The 23,314-nt window shown below is 43.6% G+C and overlaps 1 protein-coding gene across 1 annotated transcript; it reads left to right on the forward strand.

Annotated features, from left to right (window-relative positions):
- Positions 1 to 289: 289 nt before the first annotated feature.
- Positions 290 to 10,090, forward strand: LOC121991728 (probable sugar phosphate/phosphate translocator At1g48230). Its single transcript, XM_042545747.1, has 10 exons — positions 290 to 718; positions 1,898 to 2,178; positions 3,258 to 3,365; positions 4,967 to 4,998; positions 5,065 to 5,115; positions 6,041 to 6,102; positions 6,189 to 6,450; positions 8,911 to 9,176; positions 9,262 to 9,359; positions 9,627 to 10,090. Exons 2-10 carry the CDS (start codon positions 2,092 to 2,094, stop codon positions 9,768 to 9,770), a joined length of 1,110 nt encoding a protein of 369 aa, XP_042401681.1. The 5' UTR covers positions 290 to 718; positions 1,898 to 2,091; the 3' UTR covers positions 9,771 to 10,090.
- The last annotated feature ends 13,224 nt before the right edge of the window (positions 10,091 to 23,314 follow it).

Genomic DNA, 23,314 nt, shown 5'->3' on the forward strand with positions numbered 1-23,314 from the left:
TCTTTGGAATAATAACTAGCACATAAGGAGAGGTAATTATCTCAACTTTATCGAGATTCGAATCTCAGAACTCATGATAATAATATTTCATATGTTAAGCATTGGACCATAGCAAGAGGACAGATTAATTGAATTCAATAATAATAATAATAATAATAATAATAATAATAATAATAATAATAATAATTTCCCGTATGTAGGGGTCCACTTTGGGTATTTTAAAATACTAGTCCCGATTTAAATAATTGCTCTTTTATAAACCGGAAGCAACTGGACCGCCTCCGCCTACGCTTCCTGGGGAAACCGGCGGACCAACCCGGCACCGACCCTACGCTTCTTTCACAGTGGTGCGCGTGCATTGTTCCCTGGCCATTCGCCTCCGCCTCCGCCTCACGGACCTCTCTCGTCGGAAGCGGTCACGCGACGCAGGCGCTCTCCTCCGTCCTAGGGTCGCGGTCATGGGTGTCGATGAGTCAATTATTGCTCCTCCGTTCTCCGTGACGTTGTAGATCTTGTCTCCTTTATTTCTTTCCGCGTCTCCGGATGAGGTGGCCCTCACAGGTTTCATGTTATGCTCTTTACGATCTTCTGCCATTCTTTTACCAGTCGAAGCAATCACATTGGTGTTATCCCGATGTGAGATCCCTGCATTAGGTTCAGTTTAATCGCCGACGTGGTTGAAGATGTCGATCGTCTTTCTATCGAATTGAATGCTAAGGTTTGAGATCTGCATGTTCTAGTTTTCGTACACGTTTTTTTCTTCTTTTTTATAATTAGGTTGCGCTGTTTTATAGCGCCATTTCACTTCCAATGATTCAGGACAGGGAACTCCTTGCATTTTGTGTTAGGGTTCATTATGAGATTTTTGTGCTATCATCCTAGTTATTAAGCGGTTGGTTATTTTCTATCTTGTTTTTAGAGAGTTTCTTGAATATTCTGGAAGTCACTGGTCTTGGTTGTCTTTCGACGTAGTTATTAGGCTTCTGTCAAGGTGTTTACTAGTTACTACTTTATGAAAAGAAGTTTGGTTCCAGTATTATATTTGGTTTTGAAGATGAAATCGTTAGTTACTGTTTCTGAGCCCTAAATTGCCTTTTTACTTGGCATTTAAAGTAATTAAACACACACACGCAAAAAAAAAAACACACGTCAGTACTAGTGGATTGTAATTAAGGGATGTGGTTTCCAATTTGATCAGTGGGTTGGTTTGTGAGTTTTTGTCCCGTTTAAAATTGAATGGTTCTGTAACCATATCTCATATATCATCTAGTTTTTTTTTCTTTATTATGAAGCAAAATCACAAATAATTTTTTTTTGTGAGCTTAGTGTATCTGAACACCTTTTAGTGTAATTTGAAATGTTTAGCTTCAATTGTCCAAGGACCAGTAACAACGATTCCTCGTAGTAGTTGGATTACATTTAAAGTTTCTTTCACAAAGATAAAAGGTATCTAAACTTCAAAATTCAAAATACTAAATTTTTTATATATCCCTATACTATTGCAAGAGGGATAACATATCGAAATGATGAAGTATATGTCCAGCACGTGTAGAAGCCTATAACAAGTGATTAATCAGTTCTCACTAATTCACAATAGCTAAGAAACAATAGTTGAAGGTGAGCTGGTGGAATGGTTCATGTGGTTGTATTTATGTGTTTTATTGTTAATGCACTTACTTTATGATCCATCACTTTAACCATTCTAGAGTTTTTGGCAGAATACATGAGCATGCATTTCATATTCTCAATTGTTGCTAGTAGTATAGTACTTCCATGTGTAGATCAAAAGTTTCTTATTCAAGCCAATAAATGTGATGCCTCATGCTTTGTTGTATGATTTAATTTATTCAGTGTGCTGTTTTGCTCTCTGTGGCTTACTACCTCTGATCATTTTCAGGTGTTCTGTATTTCTCGAGTAATACTTGTTGCCTGGAATAGTTAGCCTAATATTCATGCGCATACAAGGTTTTCAATAAAGACTGGCTTGCTAAATCAGTAAACATATCAATGTGCATAGCTCCTCCATCCAAGTTACCAACTAATTAAGCCTATCCGAACCCAGAAACTAAACTTCTAAAAGAGTAGGCGAGCATGTTGATCAGCAAACAACTATTGCTGACTTACCTTTATCTTCTTATTTACATATGCCTCTCATCTGGAGTTATCCTGTATAACAAGGTAAATTGTTTTCGTCTCACGAGTTACCTTATTTTTTTTTTTTTTGTGAAAATTAATGAACTTGAAGTAATTTATGTTGTTCTTAGCTATGTGTTATAGAAGGATTTTTATGGAATTTGTGCACATATACAGTTTCCTTAAAAAAGAGTAATTTCCTTATATCATATATGTGTTTTAGAAGTTTTTTATGGACTTTATGCAAATATATATTTTCTTCTTAGCCTATCAATGATGGATTTACAGCTATGTCGCTAAACAATTGGATGCAAATATGGTAGTATTTTGGTATATTATCTTTTTGTTCTCACTTTTTAGTTTTATCATTATCACAAATCACATGCAAATTTTGTGCTTGGAGTTGGACTCTTTCATAAATTAATGTTTCGTATGTCAGTTTATGTCAAACATCACATATTTTCACCTAGCAATTAATTTCTACTCTAAAGAAGATTCTTATCACCAGGTAACCTTACCTAGCACCTTGAAGTATGAAGAAGGTTCTTATGTCTGAACTTTATATATCTCTCAAGTACTTAATTCCACTTATATATATTAAGGTTTCACATTACATTTTATCCTTAGGGCATAATTTGGGTGTTGCATTTCAATTCCAAATGCATGGAAACTGATATATCCTTTAAAATCCATGTTTGATATCTTTCCATGAGATTTTATTTTTCATTAAATGGAATTTTAGGTGAGAACACAACCTCCACTAAAATGTTCAGTTTCTCAATAGCACGCCATTACATTGTTGCCCTTCTTGATATTCTCTCAACAAGTCATATGCATGATTGTTTTATTTTCTTGGGGTAATGATGGCCATGGGAATATGAATCCTTTTATACCAAACAAATCCTGAAACATTATATATCAAGTTTTTAGATAATAGAACTTCCAAGCATTCCTTTTGCACAGTTTAAATTTATTGTAAAGGTAGGAACTTTGTCTCTAGTTGCTGAATAGCTATATTATTTTGAAATGTTAAGCATTGTTATAGTGACAAATAGGCTCAGTTAACCATATCCAATTTGAAATGGTTTTCTTATGTATATAATTTTTCTTTTTGATATTTTCAGTGGGTATTATCTCCCAAGTATTTCAAGTTTCCCTTCCCCATAACACTTACTATGATTCATATGGGATTCTCTGGTGTAGTAGCATTCTTCCTTGTTCGTGTTTTCAAGGTATGTATAAAAGATGTTATTATTTATTGCACATCTAGCTATTGATTTTCTTGATTTAACTGGTTCCCATCCTATTACATCTATTCTTGCTAAGATTTCATCCTTTTACATTTTATCTTTTTGCTATTTAATTTTGTTATTATTGTGATACACTATCCTGCTTTTCTTTGCTCTATATATTTCTTCTTTATGAACTTTACCCAGTTTTCATTGAATTTTACATGTTAGTTTAGACATTTAAATTTTTGTAATCTGTTGCGATTAGTTTTGAAAAATTAATGGTTTAAACATCCAAACAATACAGAAAGTCATGTCTCTTTCAAAAATTGAGGTCCAGTGGCTAGTAAAATATGTTTCTTACTCTTCTATTAGTATTTTTTAGCTCTCGAAGATGCAAGATCCCTTTTGACTGTGGGCTACATGATGCTTTTTCAGGGAACAAAAGACTTGATCTAATCAGTAGAAAAAACCTCTTGCATATGAGAAATGACTAAATACAGTAGGTTGGGTTCACCTAGTAAGGATTGCTCGGAGCAATAATTAATATTCATCATGGAAAACTACGGGATTACTTTCAATAGGATGCTACAAGAACTGATTCTCCCATTTGATGCATGATATTTTGGTATTAGGTAGATAATGATAAGTCAAGATGGCAGTTATATTTCTGTAACTTGTTATACTAAAATTTTAATTTAATTTTCTTTATAATTGCTATAGTTTTTATTTGAAGGAAAATAAGTTAAGTGTAAGGGATTATTGGATATGAAGGCATTTGAGTTGATTTTGAAACATTTTAAAGCGTGGTGAGTCTTGGCATGACACGATATTGAAATTGTGTTGTTCCCGGAACTTGGCATGGAATGGCACTTCAGATCTTACTAGACTACTTGCCTAGTTTCATGGGATAATTTATTTAATTTATGCTGGGCATCATACTGACTCTCAGTGTGCTACACTGTTGATTTTTTATTCATTTCTTATTTGTTTTAATTATTATTTTTCAGTATGGTATGATACTGTAATATTGTAACAAATCTGAAGTTTCCCCTTATGATAAAAAATTTCAATCCTGCCTCATAATCTGAGATGGCTAGGATGCTATTGGCTTTGATTTTGCATCCAGCCATGTTTTCAAATGCATTTTTGATCTTACATGTTGGAGGTTATTAATGTATGAACAAACATCCAAATCTTGGGTCATTCAATATTTCTTTGCCAATTCAAAGAAGAAATGGTAGGAGTAAGGAAAAACATGTCAATGAAGAAATCTGAAGCAACTGCAATGCATGCTGTCCTGTTGATGAAAGACTTGATGAGTTAGTAGTATTTCTGCCATCATTATAATCAGAGTCATAACAACTCTCAACCTTTGACTATGTGCATATTTCTTGTATTCTTGTTTCTTTATTTCTTATTAATTTTAGCAACTTGTGATATGGAAATTCTGTTTGACAGAAGTACCATGATCAGTTTCTGCACAAAAAAATGTCAATTTTTCTACTATTGAGATCATATTGCATTGTATTCGAATTCAGAAATTCATTTTTCATGATTCAGATGACAGCCAGATTCACTTTGATTTATTTGTTGATTGGCAGGTTGTGGCACCAGTTAAGATGACTTTTCAACTGTAAGGGTTTGAAACTCGCATGTCTACTCATTGTTCCTTCTTTAATATACACTATTAATCCTGCAGATATGCGACTTGTGTCATTCCTATTAGTGCGTTCTTTGCTTCGAGTCTGTGGTGAGTATTTTTGTTGTTATTTCAAGAATGATTTGCTTTCCAGACTAATCAAACTTTATTCAACTATTTGTAAAACAGTATAATTGTATCATCTTATACCTTGATTGTGGCCACTCAGATATCATTACTATTTGGGTCTTGTTTTATTTTTGTTTGGTTCATTATTAATCATTAATAAGGCTTAGGAATAACTTTTGCATACAGCTTATTTCTTGTTTGATTATAGAATTTTCTTATGCTAAATGAAGTGAATTCAGTTGTATGCTGATAAATCAATGCCTATTGTTGCAAATTGCCATTTTCGGTCTTAATATGCATTTGCTATTTTTGTGTATCAAGACTTGAAGTTTGTTGTTCAAAAAGTACAGACTTGTTTTTGTCATATACCTTTTTCACTTGTTTGGAAAATGGTTTTTTGGACCATCATTTTGACTATTTTCTTTCAGTTTTGCCTCTGAATTCTTTATTTAATCTTTTCAGCAATACAAAATTAGCATAGCATATTTTATGTCCACATCACTCTTTTTCGTAGAGGCTAAAATAATTGGCGAGGAAATATATCATTAAACTGATTTTCTGCTTTCTTTCTCCTTTGTTGATTATTCATGGTGTTATATTGTTTGACTATCTTTTGGATATAAACCTTATGGATTTCTAATGACTTTTTTTCTCCTTTGTTGATTCTTCATGTTTTTATATTGTTTGACTATCTTTTGGATATAAACCTTATGGATATTTAATGAATCAAATTGATAAATAACCAAACTTGATACTAATTTAAATTCAGCATTAGCTTTAATTGCAATCTATCAAAGAAGTTAATCTTTTGAAAATCATTAGTCAGTTTCCAAAGATGAAAATCAATTAAAAGTAGGCATAGAATAATTAGCAATTTATTTTGAAAGCAATTTTGGTTCTTTTATAGGTTTGGAAACACAGCTTATCTGCACATTTCAGTTGCCTTTATTCAGATGTTAAAGGCCTTGAGTGAGTTACCCCTTACCCTTTCACCATTATGTTTTGTCAACTAAAATACTGCACATGTAACTGTTCTTGAATTTGAATTCTTGCAGTGCCAGTTGCCACATTTATCATGGCCGTTATTTGTGGAACTGACAAATTAAGATGTGATGTTTTCTTGAATATGGTACTGGTCAGCATTGGTGTTGCAATCTCATCATATGGGGAGATTTACTTTAATGTAGTTGGAACAGCTTACCAGGTCACTGGTATATTTGCAGAAGCATTAAGGCTGGTTTTAACTCAGGTTCTCCTCCAGAAAAAAGGCTTAACTCTAAATCCTGTTACAAGTCTATATTACATAGCACCCTGCAGGTATGTTATTCCCATGAATCTACTCATTGATTAATCATTGGGTTTTTTTTACCTTGTAAGCCTCACTGTTAACTGTAATTTCATAAAAATAAGTAGGAAGCATAGCTTCAATTCTTGTGAGCACAGCTTCAATGGTGAGAATGCCATTAGACTAGAATGATTTGTAACTCATGGAATCATGGATGGTTTTATGCTTTGCAGATGTTTATTGGGTAATGAGGATCAGATGGTACAAAATAGATTGAATTGTTATGGGCATTTTCAAGGGTGACCAACAAATTCTATAGTTAGAAGAATTGAATTATTAGAATAGAAGATATATTGTGTAGACTGCAACCAAACAATATTTCAGTCAATGTAATAAAAAATAATTAAATTAATATATATATATATATTGATACGGTTGGCAATGGAGGGGCCCAAGAGGAAAGGGTGAGAAAGGTCAAGGCCATATAGCGGTCAAAAGTCAAGAGGACATGGCGGTCAATAGTCAGGGTGATTCAGCAGTCAGGCTGACTAGGCAGTCAGAGGCAAGCATGTGGGGTAGTCAGAGGCTAGGCAGACTTGTTGATCAAGGAGGCAAAGTAGTTGAAAGACAAGGGGAGACGACAGGCGGAACACCGGGGTATAAGTCGGGATCGGCAGAGCTGGGTAGAGGCAGCCCGATTTACAGGCCTGCGATTCGAAGGCCCGGAAGTGCAAGTCACAAATCATAGATCGGAAGCGTCAGAGCTGTGCAAAGACAGGCCGATCTACGGGCTTACGGTCGAGGGCCAGCAAGTACTCATGGGTCAGGATCGGCAGAGCTGGGTAGAGGCAGCCCGATTTACAGGCCTGCGATTCGAAGGCCCGGAAGTGCAAGTCACAAATCATAGATCGGAAGCGTCAGAGCTGTGCAAAGACAGCCCGATCTACGGGCTTACGGTCAGCGGCAGAGCTAGGTAGAGGCAGCCCGATTTACAGGCCTGCGATTCGAAGGCCCGGAAGTGCAAGTCACAAATCATAGATCGGAAGCGTCAGAGCTGTGCAAAGACAGCCCGATCTACGGGCTTACGGTCGAGGGCCAGCAAGTACTCATGGGTCAGGAGCGGCAGAGCTGGGTAGAGGCAGCCCGATTTACAGGCCTGCGATTTGAAGGCTCGGAAGCGCAAGTCACAAATCATAGATTGGAAGCGTCAGAGCTGTGTAAAGACAGCCCGATCTACGGGCTTACGGTCGAGGGCCAGCAAGTACTCATGGGTTAAGAGCGGCAGAGCTGGGTAGAGGCAACCCGATTTACAGGCCTGCGATTCGAAGGCCCGGAAGTGCAAGTCACGACTCACAGGTCGGAAGCAGCAGAGCTGGTCGGAGTCAGCCCGACTGGCAGGTAACGCTTAGAGGCGGGATCTGGTCGAGGGTGTGAGGTAGATGCAGATCGCGATAAATAGGATGAGCTAAGCTGTGCAGGAGTCGGAGGATCACAACTGTCCGTCAAGGGTAATCATTGCATACCAGTGAGATGTGCGAAGGCGGAGGTTCCTAAGCGAAAAGATGCTCTCATAACCAATAGCAGCTTGACAGATGTCCTTCACTACGAGACAAAACCCCTGTGTAAAGGCGGAGGTTCCTAAACAAGAAGATGCCTTCACGACCAATAGCAGCACGACAGGTGTCGGGGATATACGACAAAGCCCAGCGTCTAACGTTTTCTGAGAGGGTTGCAGGTTCTGGAAGCAAGGCGGGTGCATAAAAAGGAAGAGATTCCTCGTACGCGGTACGCGCTCTCTCGTCATTTTTTCCACAACTTTTCATTTTCAGTCTCTCTGCTTTTTCTGGAGAAAAAGGACCTGACTTGAGCGTCGGAGGGCCTGATCCGGGGACTTTTTCCCTGGGTTCTGATCTCTAACGTGGGGGGGGGGGGAGATCGTTTGAGTGTGTGCAGGGTCCTGCAGCATCGTCAGCCACCCGTGGGAGCCGGATCGCTCACGACTTTCCGTCAACAACCAGACCACCACGACCAGCCTCCGTCCGACTCAGCTTCCGGACAGGATCATATATATATATATATACAAGAATGCTAGCCATCACATCTCATGGTGCACACCTTATGAGCACCAAGTGTTTTTTTTTTTCTTTATTTTTTTTAGAGCTTAATGTTTAAGGTTTAGGATTTAGGTCATAGTATATTAGTATTTAAGCTAAAGAAATTAAAAACAAAAAAAATTATACATGGTGCTCACAAGCCACAAGGTGTGTAGGCTAGCAAATCTATATATATATATATATATATAATATGCATTTTGGGTAAATTCTGAACAGATAATGTGATGAGACTAAAAAATAATTTTTAATTCTTTGTTTATGTGTGAATATTACCTCCTTTTTCATGGGACTAGTATCTCATTTTGTTTTATATATTTTTTTTCTCTTTGAAAAACTTACACTTGTGATGATTATTACAACTGTATTTTTTATTTGCAGTTTCTTGTTTCTTTTTGTACCTTGGTATGTATTGGAGAAGACAGGGATTGAGATTTCACAAATCCAATTTAATTTCTGGATTTTTTTCTCAAATGCTGTCTGCGCATTGGCCTTGAACTTCTCTATATTTCTGGTCATTGGTAGAACTGGGGCAGTGACTATCAGAGTTGCTGGGGTTCTCAAAGACTGGATTTTGATTGCCCTTTCCACAATTATCTTTCCTGAATCTACAATTACGGGTCTTAATATAATTGGATATGCTATTGGTAAGCTCTGGTTTCCCTGCTCAAAATCTTTTACTGCTGCAGTTCGTTTCCTTTTTGCCTCTTCCTAATTTTTCTATTTATCCAGCCCTTTGTGGCGTTGTCTTGTACAACTACTTGAAGGTAAAGGATGTCAGAGCATCAAATCAACTTCCTACAGAAAGCACCCCCGAGAGGATGACAAAGGTTAGAACTTAGAAGAGCTAAAGCACAGGGCTTACCTCCATTTAGAATACTCATGTTATTAAGGTAGCATACAGCCTAATATGCATAAAAATTAGGCATCCTACTTTCCCTTTCTATTTAAAAGTGACTATGTTGAGCTAATTTTGAACTTGGATAGTAAAAAGCGGCCTACCTTGTCGTCTTCAAAAAAAAAATTATAGGATTGGTAGACATGCCAGTTATTCAATGATTTCTTAGATGCATGTGGGGTTTCAACTATTTGTGCAGGATTGGAAGCTAGAGAAGCAATCAGATTTATTTGGCGATAATGTTAATGTGAGCGGGAATGATGCTGTAGTAACTTCATTCATGGTTGACGAAGAAGCGCTGCTCCTCCAGCCTACGAGGTTTTCCAGTTTGAAGTCAACATAGTATATATATACATCAGGATCATTGCCGATGAATCGACTAGTTGTTTTCTCTGGGTCTTTACGGCTGCATCTAATGGAAATGAAATATACCAATGTCACTGTACTTGGTTCAAACTGTAAAAGAACTGCTACAAGTTTTGCTTGAGTTGGAGGTATAATAGATTATGGCTTTAGCTGCGGGCAAAATGTCCTGCTTGTGTTGTGCAAAAGGAGGCTTATGGCATTGCTCCTGTTAATTTCTTAAATTATTTTAGCAGTTTAGAGAGAAATTCTTAAATTGTTGATAATTGTAGTTATTCACAGTGGAACATTCATATCATCTGATCTTGTCCGAAAGTTGAGGTGATGGATATTGGAGATGTGGTGCTTCTATTGATCGGGCGTGGACCTCCGATGAGACTAGCTTGCAAGCATAAAGTGTCAGTGCCGAGCCACGGAGTGGTTCATCGACGATGACCTTCCGACGCTCAAGTCAAATCTCCGGTGAAAGCAGCAAGTAAGCAAAGAAACAAAAGTGGTAGCGTAATTCTAGCTACAGTAGAATGAACATACCTTCGTTGAAGTTTGTGGTCCTTTATATAGGACTCCCAGGGGTGTGTGTGCACGCTCCTCGAGGTGTACATGCATCTCCAAGTTTTCCCTGATAGATGTGTCAGAAAAGTGTACCTGACACCATACCTCAACAGCTCGAACATATCTTGACAAGATAGTGGAAGCTTCCGTCGTACGATTCTCTGTTTGATCATGCCGTCGACCATGTTGTCTGTCTATGGCACGGGTCTCGAGGAGGATATCAGTCGATCCTACCTTTGTCTGCTAGTGGGCCGAGCGGGTGGGTCGCTCGGCCAGCTTTTCTCTGCTAGTGGATCGAGTGGGTGGCCGCTCGGTCAGCTTTTGTCTGCTACTGGGCCGAGTCGGTGGTTGTTTGGCCAGCTTTTGTCTTCTAGTGGGTCGAGCGGGTGGCCGCTCGGTTACTTCCGCTGTCTAGGCTTGCGGGGTCGTGTTTCCGTTTCATTGGCTGTGATCTAATCTTTGGCCGATCGAAATGCCCGCCTGGCACATGTCCTGTCGCTCGGCACATGACTTGCCAGTCGACGCCTGATTTGGTGATAGTCTTTTAAGCGTCGGAAGCTCGGTGCAAGACCGAGCTGTAATAACGTCGGACTGGTCATTCCTTACTCCAACCGACTGATGGGGTCGCCCGGTCGGACGCTAGCCTCGGGTGTTGACCGTCCGGACTTTGACCTTCCACGTGACGCTGACCTCCTGCGGGGCGGGGCCCTACCTTACCACCAGATCACATGCCTCCCCCTCAAGTCTAGTCGAAGAAGGTTGCAAGTCTGACTGACTGGACAAGTAGTCTGGAGATCGGTTGGCCGATCAGCTATGAGGCTAGTTGGACCCCGACCGGTCTGTGCAGGACTGATCTTCTGGGCCGCTCGGCGTTCTAAGGGTTTGCACTTGGAAGATTCTTCCTTCGGCGTCTTTGGATGAGTGTGACTCGCTCGGTCAATGCTAACGTAATCCGAATCTCTTCGGAATTCGTACAAATCATCCCCATTAAGGTCGAGCGCACGTTCACGCCTAATGATGACGCTCATTAAATGCCGCCCTGTGAGAGCGTGCCACGTGTCACCATCGCACGTCCGAGGCGACAGACGTCGATGTGACATTTGGTGGTTTGAATTCAACGGCTGGATCTATGCTCTGATTCTCGTAACCTAGATCAGACGGCTCCGATTGGCCGAGCCCAACCTTTATAAGGTCGCGACACCACCTTCGTCCCCACTTTGCGTCTCCTTTCCCAACGGTTGTCGGCGACCTTGAGTGACCAGTGCTCCAACAATCCTGCGCTCCTCGGCGGCGACCCACTGTCCTCTGCGGCCCCCTTTCTCTTCCCTGTAAGCCTCCCCACACCTTTCTGTCGTTAGTCTTTCACTGTCCTTTCTCCGCCACACTACTATTCCAGAAATCGTTTTGCGTTTTTCCTTCCTTCATCCGTCGAGCTTTCTATTTTTTGATTTTCCGGCGATGGCGAGCTCTTCTCAACCGTCCGACCCCGCTCCTGATCTCTGGTACAACACCATGGAGACTCGGTTCGACGCCGGCGACACTGCGAGCCTTGTAAATGCCTTTGACTTTTTTTCTGATCACGAGCTAATCCTGACCTCCCCGTCCGATCAGCCCCATGACCCGTCGACCGGCACTGTCTATTTTTTCCGAGACCAGTTCGTGGTCGGTCTTCGATTCCCCATCCATCATTTCATAATTGAGGTCTGTAACTACTTCCACGTCCCTTTAGCGTAGCTCGCCTCCAATTCCTTTCGCCTCTTGTGCGGCGTGGTTGTGCTGTTCAAGGTGCACAGTATTCCCCTAACATCTCAGGTATTCCATTATTTCTATTATCCCAAGCAATCCGAGCTGGGCACCTACCTCTTCCAATCTCGGGTCGGTTTGGTCTTTTTTGACAAAATGTCATCTTCCAATAAACATTGGAAAGATTATTTTTTTCTACTTGCGACTCCCCGAGCGGCCGAGCTTCCGCACCAAGTGGCAAGTCTGACTCCCGCCTCAACCAGACTTGAAAAAGTATCGGGGCCGGTCGGGCTAACATGCTGGCCGGCCAAAAGTTCGACATTCACAGGCTGTTGTCAGAGGGGGTGATGTATATGTTCGGGTTGAGACCCATACGAATGAAGCTTCCGAGCAGCCTAGGTATGGAATTTCGCAGCCTTCTTCTTTCGAGTCTAACTGATTGATTCTTTTTTTTACAATTGACATAATGATGCGTGCCCGGGCAGCTGGTCTGATGAAGCTGAAGAACACCGAGATAGAGGTGGCAGCGGTAAAGGAGATGGCGAACCTCGGCCTGACTTCGGTCGGCTCTCATGAGGGCAAGAGCGAGGCAACGCCAACTGAAGGAGGAGGCGCCGCCGATCAGACGTCCCACATCGAACTGACGGTGAACCCCATCCTTTCTGAGACGCAACCTGCCGCCCAGGCCGAAGGCTCGGGGTCCTCTGGCGATGAAGTTCCCCTCTTCAAGAGCAAGAGACATCGCATGGCCACCCCATCCCGTTCTGCTGCCTCGGTGGTGCGTTCTTCCGAGCGGGGAGGCACTTCCTCTGAGGCAGCTCCCGAGATAGTGGAAGTCATTTCTTCCGACCGGACCCCTTCACTGGCCGATCTGCCGTCAGACCCAATTGTTGCCCAGTCAATCGCGTCTCTCCCTCCAGCTCGGCGGAGGATCCTGTGATTCGGCATTCTTTCGGCTTCAGCCGGTCAGTCCTCTAGTCCCGCGCGGTCGGCTCAATCGGCCCCGAGCGGCCGCCGATCTGTGACGGCCATTCTCCACCTCCCAACGGAGGAGTTCCTAGCGGCCGACGATCAACCGTAAACTCCCTAACATCAGATACTCATCTGTGGGCCGCTCGCCAAGGTTTGAGAGGAGGCCAGAGCACGCGCCGCAACAATGCCGCCCGGGTTGCTCGCCAACATCCACCTGCAGATGTCCACCAGGGTATGTATGCAATGATCAATTCATGGTTTTACCTCCGTTCAGCATTAACGTTTTTCAGTTCGGCGGCAGTACTAGGTGGAGAGCGTGGCGATGTGCCGACGCCTAGCGCTTGTGGAGGATGAACTCAAGAAGCTCAAGTTTTCCGGTGAAGCATCATCATCCCAGGGGGCATCCATTGCCCAACTGCAGGCGGATTTGGAGAAGGCCAATAAACTCCTGGAGGTCGAGAGGAAAAAGTCTGTCGATTAGGCCATCATGCTGGGTCAGCTCGAGACTCAGGTAAAAACCTATGACAAGAAGATCGAGCAGGCTGCTAACAAGAATAACCGAACCATAGCTGACCTAGAGTTGAAGAACCAAGAGACTCGGAAGTTAGTCGAGAAGCTCAAAGAGGTGGAGAACTTTTTGATCGCCGAACGGGACAGTCGTTCGGCTAGGGAGGCTGATCTCCAAGGGCAAGTGAGGACCCTTGAAGGTTCTCCGGAGTCTTCCTGCACTGCCCTGAAGACTTACCAAGATGTCAAACCGAACCGCTTCGAGACCATGAAGCAAGAATATCTCCGCTTGGAGAAATTCACTGATAAAGTTGTTAACCGGGCCGCCCGGAGTTTCGAGCTGGCCATAACTGGGACGTTCAACCAGTTGCAAGCGAACGGACATATCTCAGGCTCTCTGACTGAGCGTCATCGACCGGGCTCAGCTGAATGACTTGATGTCGGACGAAGTCTTCGACTATCTTGAGTGAGGAGGGATTTTGTAACCTACTGTCGCTCGGTAGCTTTTGGTTTATTATCAATGAAGTCATTTTGCAGTTCTTCCTCACATGTTTGTTTGTCTTATCACAAAGCTTTTGACTATATAGCCCCGAACGGGCGTCATGCTCGCATTTCAATTATTGATAGATTCATCAAGGCCATACCTCTGGGTTTTAAGGTCGTCGCTTGACTCCGGGGTTTAACGTCGCCGCTCGACGATTTAATGAAGTCTCGAGTTTAAGATCACCGCTCAACCGTCGGTGGAGACCTGAGTTTAACGTCACCGCTCGACAATTTGATGGAGTCTCGGGTTTAAGGGCTCGACAGTCGGTGAAGACCTGGGTTTAACGTCGTCGCTCGACGATTTGATGGAGTCTCGAGTTTCAGGTCGCTGGTCAACCGTCGGTGGAGACCTGGGTTTAACGTCGTCGCTCAACGATTTGATCTCGGGTTTAAGGTCGCCGCTCGACTGTCGGTGGAGACCTGGGTTTAACGTCGCCGCTTGACGATATGATGGAGTCTCGGGTTTAAGGTCGTCGCTCGACCGTCGGTGGAGACATGGGTTTAACGTCGCCGCTCGACGATTTGATGGAGTCTCGGATTTAAGGTCACCACTCAACCATCGGTGGAGACCTGGGTTTAACGTCGTTGCTCAACGATTTGATGGAGTCTGGGGTTTAAGGTCGTCGCTCGACCGTCGGATGAAGACCTGGGTTTAACGTCGTCGCTCGATGATTTAACTTGTCATTTGGCACGAAAGTTAGCAACCTTTTGCTTTTGATTTCAGTCCTGCACTCAAAGGGTGCAGGGATAAAGAAAATACATTGATTACATCAGCGCACCTCTCATCCAGCTCGGTATGGCTGGAGATGGTTCACACTCCACGGACGTTCTAATCATTGTCCTTCCTCATCTTCTAGGTAGTAGGCGCCTGAGCGGAGGTTTTCCACGATCTTGAAGGGTCAGACCCATGGAGCTTCCAACTTGGTAACATCGCCGACCGACTTTACCTTCTTCCACACAAAGTCGCCGACCTGAAATGATCTTGGGATCACCCTTCGATTGTAGTTCTGCCTCATCCTCTGTCAGTAGGCCATCAGCCGGACAACGGCTTTAGCACGTGCCTCATCCACCAGGTCCAGCTCCAGGAGTCTCCACTCGGCGTTGTCCTCATCATAATGTTGTATCCGGTCAGACTCTACTCCGACTTCAACGGGGGTGACCGCTTCGCCGCCGTTCACCAAGTGAAAGGGGGTTGAGTCGTGTGCGTAGGATTTGCAATATCTCCTGATTGTTGACTTCTGCCTGCCAATTACTCTGAGGATATGCTACCGAGGTGAAGGTCTGCTGGATGTCATACCCCTCACACCATTCCCTGAGTTCTTGACCAATGAACTGTCTCCCGTTATCCGAGACGAGCCGGCGGGGGATGCCGAACAGGTAAATAATGTGCTGCCAGATGAACTTCTTAACCATCTGTTGAGTTATCCTGGTCATCGGCTCGACTTCAACCCACTTAGAGAAATAGTCGACCACGACGAGTAAGAACTTCCACTGACCTGTCGCCATTGGGAAGGGTCCCACGATATCCATGCCCCATTGGTCGAACGGACAAGACATAGTAGTTTTCATTTCCTCGGTTGGCCGATGCGAGAAGGTGTGATACTTTTGACAGGACAAGCAGGTGGCAACTGTCCGAGCGGCGTCCTCCTGGAGACGCGGCTAGAAGTATCCGGCCAGGAGGATCTTCCTTGATAATGAGCGGTCGTCCGGGTGTCTGCCACAAGATCCTTGATGCACCTCTTGTAGCATGTAATCGGCGTCTTCTGATCCGACGCACTTGAGCAGAGGCTTGGTGAAGGCTTTTTTGTAAAGTTGGTCCCTGATTAGAGTGAACCGACCAGCTCTTTTCCTCAGTAAATTGGCCTCTTCCCGGTCGGAGGGTGTAGCTCCTGATCATAGAAACTCTATTAGCGTCGTTCTCTAGTCGCTTGGGAAGGTGAGCTCCTCCATCCGATCAATGTGGGCCACCAAGGACACTTGCTCGATCGGTTGTGATATGACGATCGGAGATAGAGAGCTGGCTAGTTTGGCCAGTTCGTCTGTAGCTTGGTTCTCCTCACGGGGGGATCTTCTGTATAGCGACCTCTTGGAAGTTGACCTTCAGCTATTCAAAAGCCTCAGCATAGAGCTTGAGCCTTGTGTTACTTATCTCGAATGACCCGACCAGCTATTGAGCGGCTAATTGCGAATCTGAATGAATTAGGACTTTGAGGGCTCCGACGTGCCGAGCGGCCTGTAGCCCAATTATAAGCGCTTCGTACTCGGCTTCGTTGTTGGTAGTCCGATAATTCAGCCGAACGGATAGCTGCATCCGCTCTTTCTGGGGGGAGATCAGTAGTATGCTGATCCCGCTCCCCTGCCGAGTGGACGACTCATTCACGTATATTTTTCATATTAAGTCGGCCTCAGGGTTTTGTACCTCTGTGACCAGATCCGCTAAGGATCGTGCCTTGATGGCCGCTCGGGACTGATACTGGATGTCGAACTCGCTGAGCTCTGCTGTCCACTTGATCAGCCGTCCGGAAGCCTTAGGATTGAGGACTCTCCCCAGAGGACTATTTGTCATCACAATGATAGTGTGCGTGAGGAAATACGGGCGGAGCCTCCGAGCGGCGAGCACTAATGCATAAGTAAGTTTCTCGAGACCAGTGTAGCGGGACTCAGCGTCTTTTAATATATGACTTAGGAAATACACTGGTTGTTCTTCGCCGTTCTGCCGGACTAGTGCCGAGCCGACAGTATGCTCAGCCGAGGACAGGTAGATTCAGAGTGGCTCATCGGCAGTTAGCTTAGCCAGTACATGCAACGAGTTCAGATACGCCTTGAGTTCCTCGAATGTCCGGTCGCACTCCTCGTCCCACTGAAATTTGGTGGCTCGGCACAATATCTTGAAGAAGAGCAAGCTCCGGTCGGATGACTTGGAAATTAACTGAGACAATGCAGTTATTCGACCGGTGAGACGTTGGGCTTCCTTTAAGTTTCTAGGGGGCGGCATATCTTGTAGCGCCTTCACCTTGTTAGGGTTTGCTTCGATTCCCCGTTCGGTGACGATGTAGCCCAGAAATCGCCCGCTCTTCGCGCCGAACAGACACTTGGATTTAGCTTGCTCCCGTACGTCCTCAGCGTCTAACATGTCTCCATGACATTTGTACATAGATCAGTAGCTCGGAGGGACTTAATTAGTATATCATCCACATATACCTCCATATTACGGTCGATCTACCGTCGAAACACTTTGTTCATCAGCCTTTGATATGTGGCCCCAGCATTCTTCAGTCTGAACGACATCATATTGTAGTAGTACGTACCGTCGGCTGTGATGAAGCTGACCTTCTCTTGATCTTCCCGGGCGAGCTACACTTGATGGTATCCTTGATATGCGTCCAGCATGTATATTAACTCGCATCCGGCAATGGATTCCACCATCTGGTCGATCCGAGGTACGGGGTAGAAGTCCTTTGGGTAAGCCTTATTGAGGTCTCGGAAGTCGATGCAGACCCTCCACTTGTTCCCGGGCTTGGGGATTAACACCACATTGGCGAGCCAGATCGGGAACTGAACTTCACGTATGTGGCCGGCCTCCAGGAGCTTTTGTACCTCAGCTCGGATGATCAAATTTTGTTCGGCACTGAAGTCTCTCTTCCTCTGGTTTACCGACCGAGCGTCCAGTCGGACGTGCAACTCGTGTTGGGCGACGTTCGGGGAGATATCGAGCAGTTCATACGTTGACCATGCAAACACTGAAGGCATGCGATCAGTTTAGCTTTCCGCTCAGCCTCCAGATTGGTGGCAATGAAGGTAGTTGCTTTCGCTCGGCTCGGGTGGATCTGTACTTCTTCCTTCTCCTCGTAAACCAAAGTAGGGGGTTTTTCAGTTACGGCGTTTACCTCCAGCCGGGGTGCTTTCCGTACGAACTTCGCCTCCGTCTTGACCATCTCGACATAGCAACGACGAGCGACCAACTGATCACCCTTTACCTCTCCTACCCGATCCTCCACCGGGAACTTGATCTTCTGGAAGAAGGTTGAGATGACCGCTCAGAATTCATTGAGGTCGACCAAAAATGGCGTTATAGGCGGAGGCGGCGTTCACCACGATGAAGTTCGTGGCCCTCGTCCTTCGGAGCGGCTCCTCTTCAAGTGATATGGCTAGCTTGATTTGGTTGATCGGCTAGACCTCATTGTCGGTGAACCCGTACAGTGGGGTTGTCATCGGTAGCAGCTCGCCCCGATCGATTTGGAGTTGATCAAACGCCTTCTTGAAGATGATGTTGACCAAGCTGCCTGTGTCAACGAATACATTGTGAATGGTATAGTTTACAATTACCGCTCGGATAATGAGGGTGTCGTTGTGCAGCACTTCGAATCCTTCGAGATCTCTGGGCCCGAAACTGATCTCGGGCCCGCTAGCATTCTCCCTGCTGCAGCCAACGGCGTGGATCTCCAACCACCGAGCATAAGATTTTTGGGCTCGGTTGGAGTCTCCGCTGGTTGGTCCGCCAGCTATAATGTTGATTTCGCCTCGCGCCATGTTGCTTCTGTTCTCCGTCTCCCGAGTGGACGGCCTGCTTTGCTCACGTGCGACTCGGTCAGGCTCGGTGTTTCTTCAATGAGGTTGCTGCGATGATCTCCTTACTTCCTCTCGCCCGTTCGGCACCGTGGTGCCCGTGTCGCCGGTCAAGAGAGGGAGACCGGCAACAATAACTTCTGGGCGCCGGTTGGGCGATTGAGTTGAATCCGCGATAGTCGCGGGTATTGTGGGTTGCGGACTAATGGAAGGAACATAACATGGGGTTCCATACCTTCCCTTTTGGTTTCGGATGCCCGGAGCCCACGTGCTGAATTGAATGAGGCCTTGCTTCCTGGTGTAGCCATGTCCCTTCGGCTTGGGGCGTGCATGGTGGCTGATGGCTGACCAGCGGCCTTCGTTCGGTCGGTGCTGACGGCTCAGATGGCGTTTCCTTTCTTCTTGCCACCTGGGCCTCTTCCACGTTTATGTACTCGTTGGCCTTCTTCAGCATGAGGTCGTAGTCCCGAGGTGGCTTTTGGATGAGAGATCGGAAGAAATCTCCGTCCACGAGCCCTTGAGTGAACGCATTCATCATGGTCTCGAACGAGACCGATGGGATGTCCATGGCCACCTGATTGAAGCATTGGATGTACGCTCGGAGGGACTCTCTGGGACTTTGCTTCATTGAAAATAGGTTGACGCTCGTCTTTTGATAGCGCCTGCTGCTAACGAAATGATGTAGGAAGGTCGTTCGGAAGTCCTTGAAGCTTTGGATGGACCCGTCCGGCAACCTTCTGAACCATCGTTGTGCCGAGAGAGAGCGTGGTGAGGAAGACTCGGCACTTAACTCCGTTTGTGTACTGATGAAGAGTAGTAGCATTATCAAACTTACCAAGATGGTCGTCCGGGTCGGTCGACCCGTTATATACTCTAATCGCCAAGGGAGCGTAGTGCCTTGGTAACGGATCTTGTAGGATTGCCTCGGAGAATTGGCGGTTGATCCGCTCGGGCGACGAATCAACTCGGGGCGCCTTGCCTTTCCTTGCGTCCCTCACGGGTGCCTCATCTGAAGAAGAGTCCCTTCCTTGATGGGCTTGAGCAATCTCAGAGGGTGTTTGAAACAAGGCTCGATGGAATGGAATAGGCGCGGGCGGAGCCTTCCCGTGAGTACCGGTCGACCCTTTATTCTGCTCCCAGATGGACAATTGCTCCGGTCGATCCTCATGGGCCGCACGGCCTCCCGAGGCCGATGTTGCTTGTTGAGCTAGTTGACCGGCTAGCGCTCTTTGGTGCTACTGCTCGACTAATTTTGTCGCTCGCGCTTGTACAAGTGCATCGAGCTCCTCTTGAGTGAGCGTCACCGTGTGGAGTCGTCAAGCTTCTTCCATCCTCTCGGCTCGGATGCAGGTGCGTTCCCACAGACGGCGCCACCATCTATCAGGTCCATATTGCTAGGAAATCCACGACGAACCGCCGGCTAAGGAAATCCACGACGATGAGATCCACTAAGGCCATGTATATCAGAATCACCGCCGACACCGAGTCCAGCAACCCCTCCACCATGTTCATGTTAAACGATGAGGTCTGTCCTCTCGGGGCGGTCTAGTGGCTAGCACATGAGGTATTGCCACAATGAGGTCTGGGGTTCGAATCTTGGCAAAGTCGAGGTAAATGCCTCCCTTATGTGTTAGTCATTATCTAAAGGCTAGTAGTCGTCCGTGATTTACCTCCTCCGTGTTAATCCTAAAATGGATTGCCGAAGGAACTGGGGATAAACGTATTCATCTTTTACCATCACGTTAAATGATGAGGCCACACCCGCTCCAGCGCATGCAAAAACACACATCTGTTAATCGCAAGATCGAAAGTTTATCACAAAATCCTCCCAAAAAAATCGATTTTTACAGGAAACAGCATGAAATCTGCCGGTAAACCATCTGATCAACACCGCAGGCTCGACTTTCTGAGTTAAACCGGAATTCAATTAGAAAAATAAAGTTGACTTCTAATATCGGTTCCCATCAGAATAAACCAGAACCATACCTGGAAAAAAATGACATGGTGATGGATCACTCGTCTGCCGTGTTCAGTGTTCTTCTGATTTGGGCGTTCGATCTAGGATCGACTAGGCAGAAATTAGTTTGGAGATGCGTCATCCAAAAGGAGATGCGATCATGGTCGGCGGGAGAAGGAAAATTCGGCCGTTAATACGGTTTGTCTCAACGGTCATGCGGGAATCTACGGGCGGAGACATGGACAGCTCACTTCGTCACCGTCCCTTGGATTTCACACGTGGCAATACTGGAGTAAGAATGTCCGAGGAGCCGCTTTGGATTTTCTCCGTTGGTGAGCCATGTGGGCAGAGTCGTACCTGTGTACGACGGGGCCTGAAGCGCATACTAAAAAAGTGACTCTTCTGCTACGATAAATAATAATAAAGTTCAATTTACAAATAACATATATATTAAATATATAAATAAATTAAAAATAAATATATTACATCAACAAAAAATAATAAATATTTAAAATAATTATATAAACACTACTCGTATAACTATTTTAGAGATAAAAACAATTATCAAATCTGCATAATTCAATTGTCGAACTCTTTCTTTCTCAATAGATAACATTGGTAGCCCATTTAGTGTATCCTATAATACTGATACCAATGCGGTAGCTACAAACAGTAGCAAGAAGACAAGTAGTAACCACCATGCAATTAGGTCGCAGTTCGCACAAGCGACTGAGGTAGCGTGTGACAGCCCCGTGCTATGCAATTAAGTCACGTGAACAAAGGTCAACTGCCAACCCGCGTCGAGTGAGATAGTCACTATGAGAATCGACGCGATTAGGTCGCACAAACGATCCTTGTTGCATGATTATGTTACAATTAGTGTCACGTGTTGCAAGACGAAGAAGATGGTCGAAGAAGAAGATTATGATTACCTCTTGTTCCGTGGATCCGTGCCTTAGTAGAAAGAACGCCGAAGAAGAAATCATGTGCAAAGAAGAGCAACACCGAAGAATAAATTATGTGCAAATAAGAGTCATGCGTCACTGTATGCCTCGGAACCGTGAGAATAGGTTTAACGACCATTTAGGGTCCATATCTCTCATTTTTTTAATAAAAAAATGGGCCCTTCATTGGGCTGGGCCCTGAGGCGATCGCCTCTCTGGCCTCATGGAAGTTACGGCCCTGCATGTGGGGCCCAACAGATGGGTCGGCTTTTGTTCGTTAGTGACACAGCGCTCTAAACTGTAAACGACTTTCACTTTTTAATGTTTTTTTTTTTTTGAAAATTGAGGTGTTCCAACTTCGCATAAATAAATTTAAATTTTCTTTTAATTCACCGATTATATTTTTCATATATTTAGAACTCGACTTCTAGAATTATTTTTAACTTTTTTATGTTGAAATCAACGGCTCTATCATCTCTTTTTATAATTTTTTAATAAATTAGAAAAAATTAAAAAGACTTTCTTCATTATAATTTTCATATTAAAGTGCTCATTAAAAAAAAAAGAGGTTAAATATATGCTTAGTATGTTTCTCATTTTGATAATTCTTTTATTCTAATGCTATTATAATAGCTATGGTATAACTAAAGCAATTAAGCCATAACTACTATAAATAGCTCAATAATTTTTTTTTAAAAAAATAATGTAGTTAAAATTATTATATATAAGTACTTTTATATCATATAGTTTTACTAACTTAATTACAAATTATTTAAATTTATCAAAATTACTTTAATCTAGTCTATTTTAACATGATTTTAACCATATTTAAGTGATTTTTGATAAAATTTAATTAATTTTAACTAAGTTGATAAAAAAAATTATTTATATAATATTGTAACAATTATGGTTGCAACTGTCATAACACACATGACTAAAGTAAAAATATTTTAAAGATAAAAATATACCTTGGGACTTTTTCACTTTTGAAAAAATAAGGATGCTTTTTTATGAAAATGATAATTAAAGTCATCTTTTTTTATTTCTTCTAATAAATTTACCATCTAAATCTATATTAAATATTAATTAATTATATTTGCCAACTCAACTACATGTTTATATTATTTATGGTACATAGTCCAAAATATTCATATCTAGCTTCTCAAAAATTCAAACTAATGCACAATAATGCCTTAGAAAAAATATAGATCCCTTAGTGTTGGTCTCATGGATATAGAAATAGATAAATATAGATATATAAACGTTAGACACATGGTAAAATAAATTTCATGTCGTCAGTTCTGAGAATACCATAATACCTTAGAGAAGTCATAGTGTGAGGTCAAGCAACATAACCTTTCGTACACTAGAGTCTAGAGCACTTCTAATATTAGTTATTACAAATTCTAAGAAAAGACAGTGATGCAACTATCGACAATAACTACGATTGATATTGAATCAAGGCATGACTCAAGAGAGGACACAATGTGTTTGATCACAATTAGAAGCCAAAGATCATGCTCTATGGACTTTGCTGTGAGATGATACAAAGCGCCCCGATTTCAACCGCTAGCCTATTGTTGCGAGCACTCCTTTTGGCATGAGTGAAAAATCAAACAAACCCATGCTCGAGACGGCCTAGTCATATGGGGTTGTGTTCATCTATGGCACAATCAAGTTAGTCTACTGCCCCATTTACGATTAGGTCGTGCTGAGCCAGGGCATGTTGTGGGTGGAACT

Source organism: Zingiber officinale, chromosome 6B, assembly GCF_018446385.1.
Source record: "Zingiber officinale cultivar Zhangliang chromosome 6B, Zo_v1.1, whole genome shotgun sequence".
Classification (NCBI taxonomy): Eukaryota; Viridiplantae; Streptophyta; class Magnoliopsida; order Zingiberales; family Zingiberaceae; genus Zingiber; species Zingiber officinale.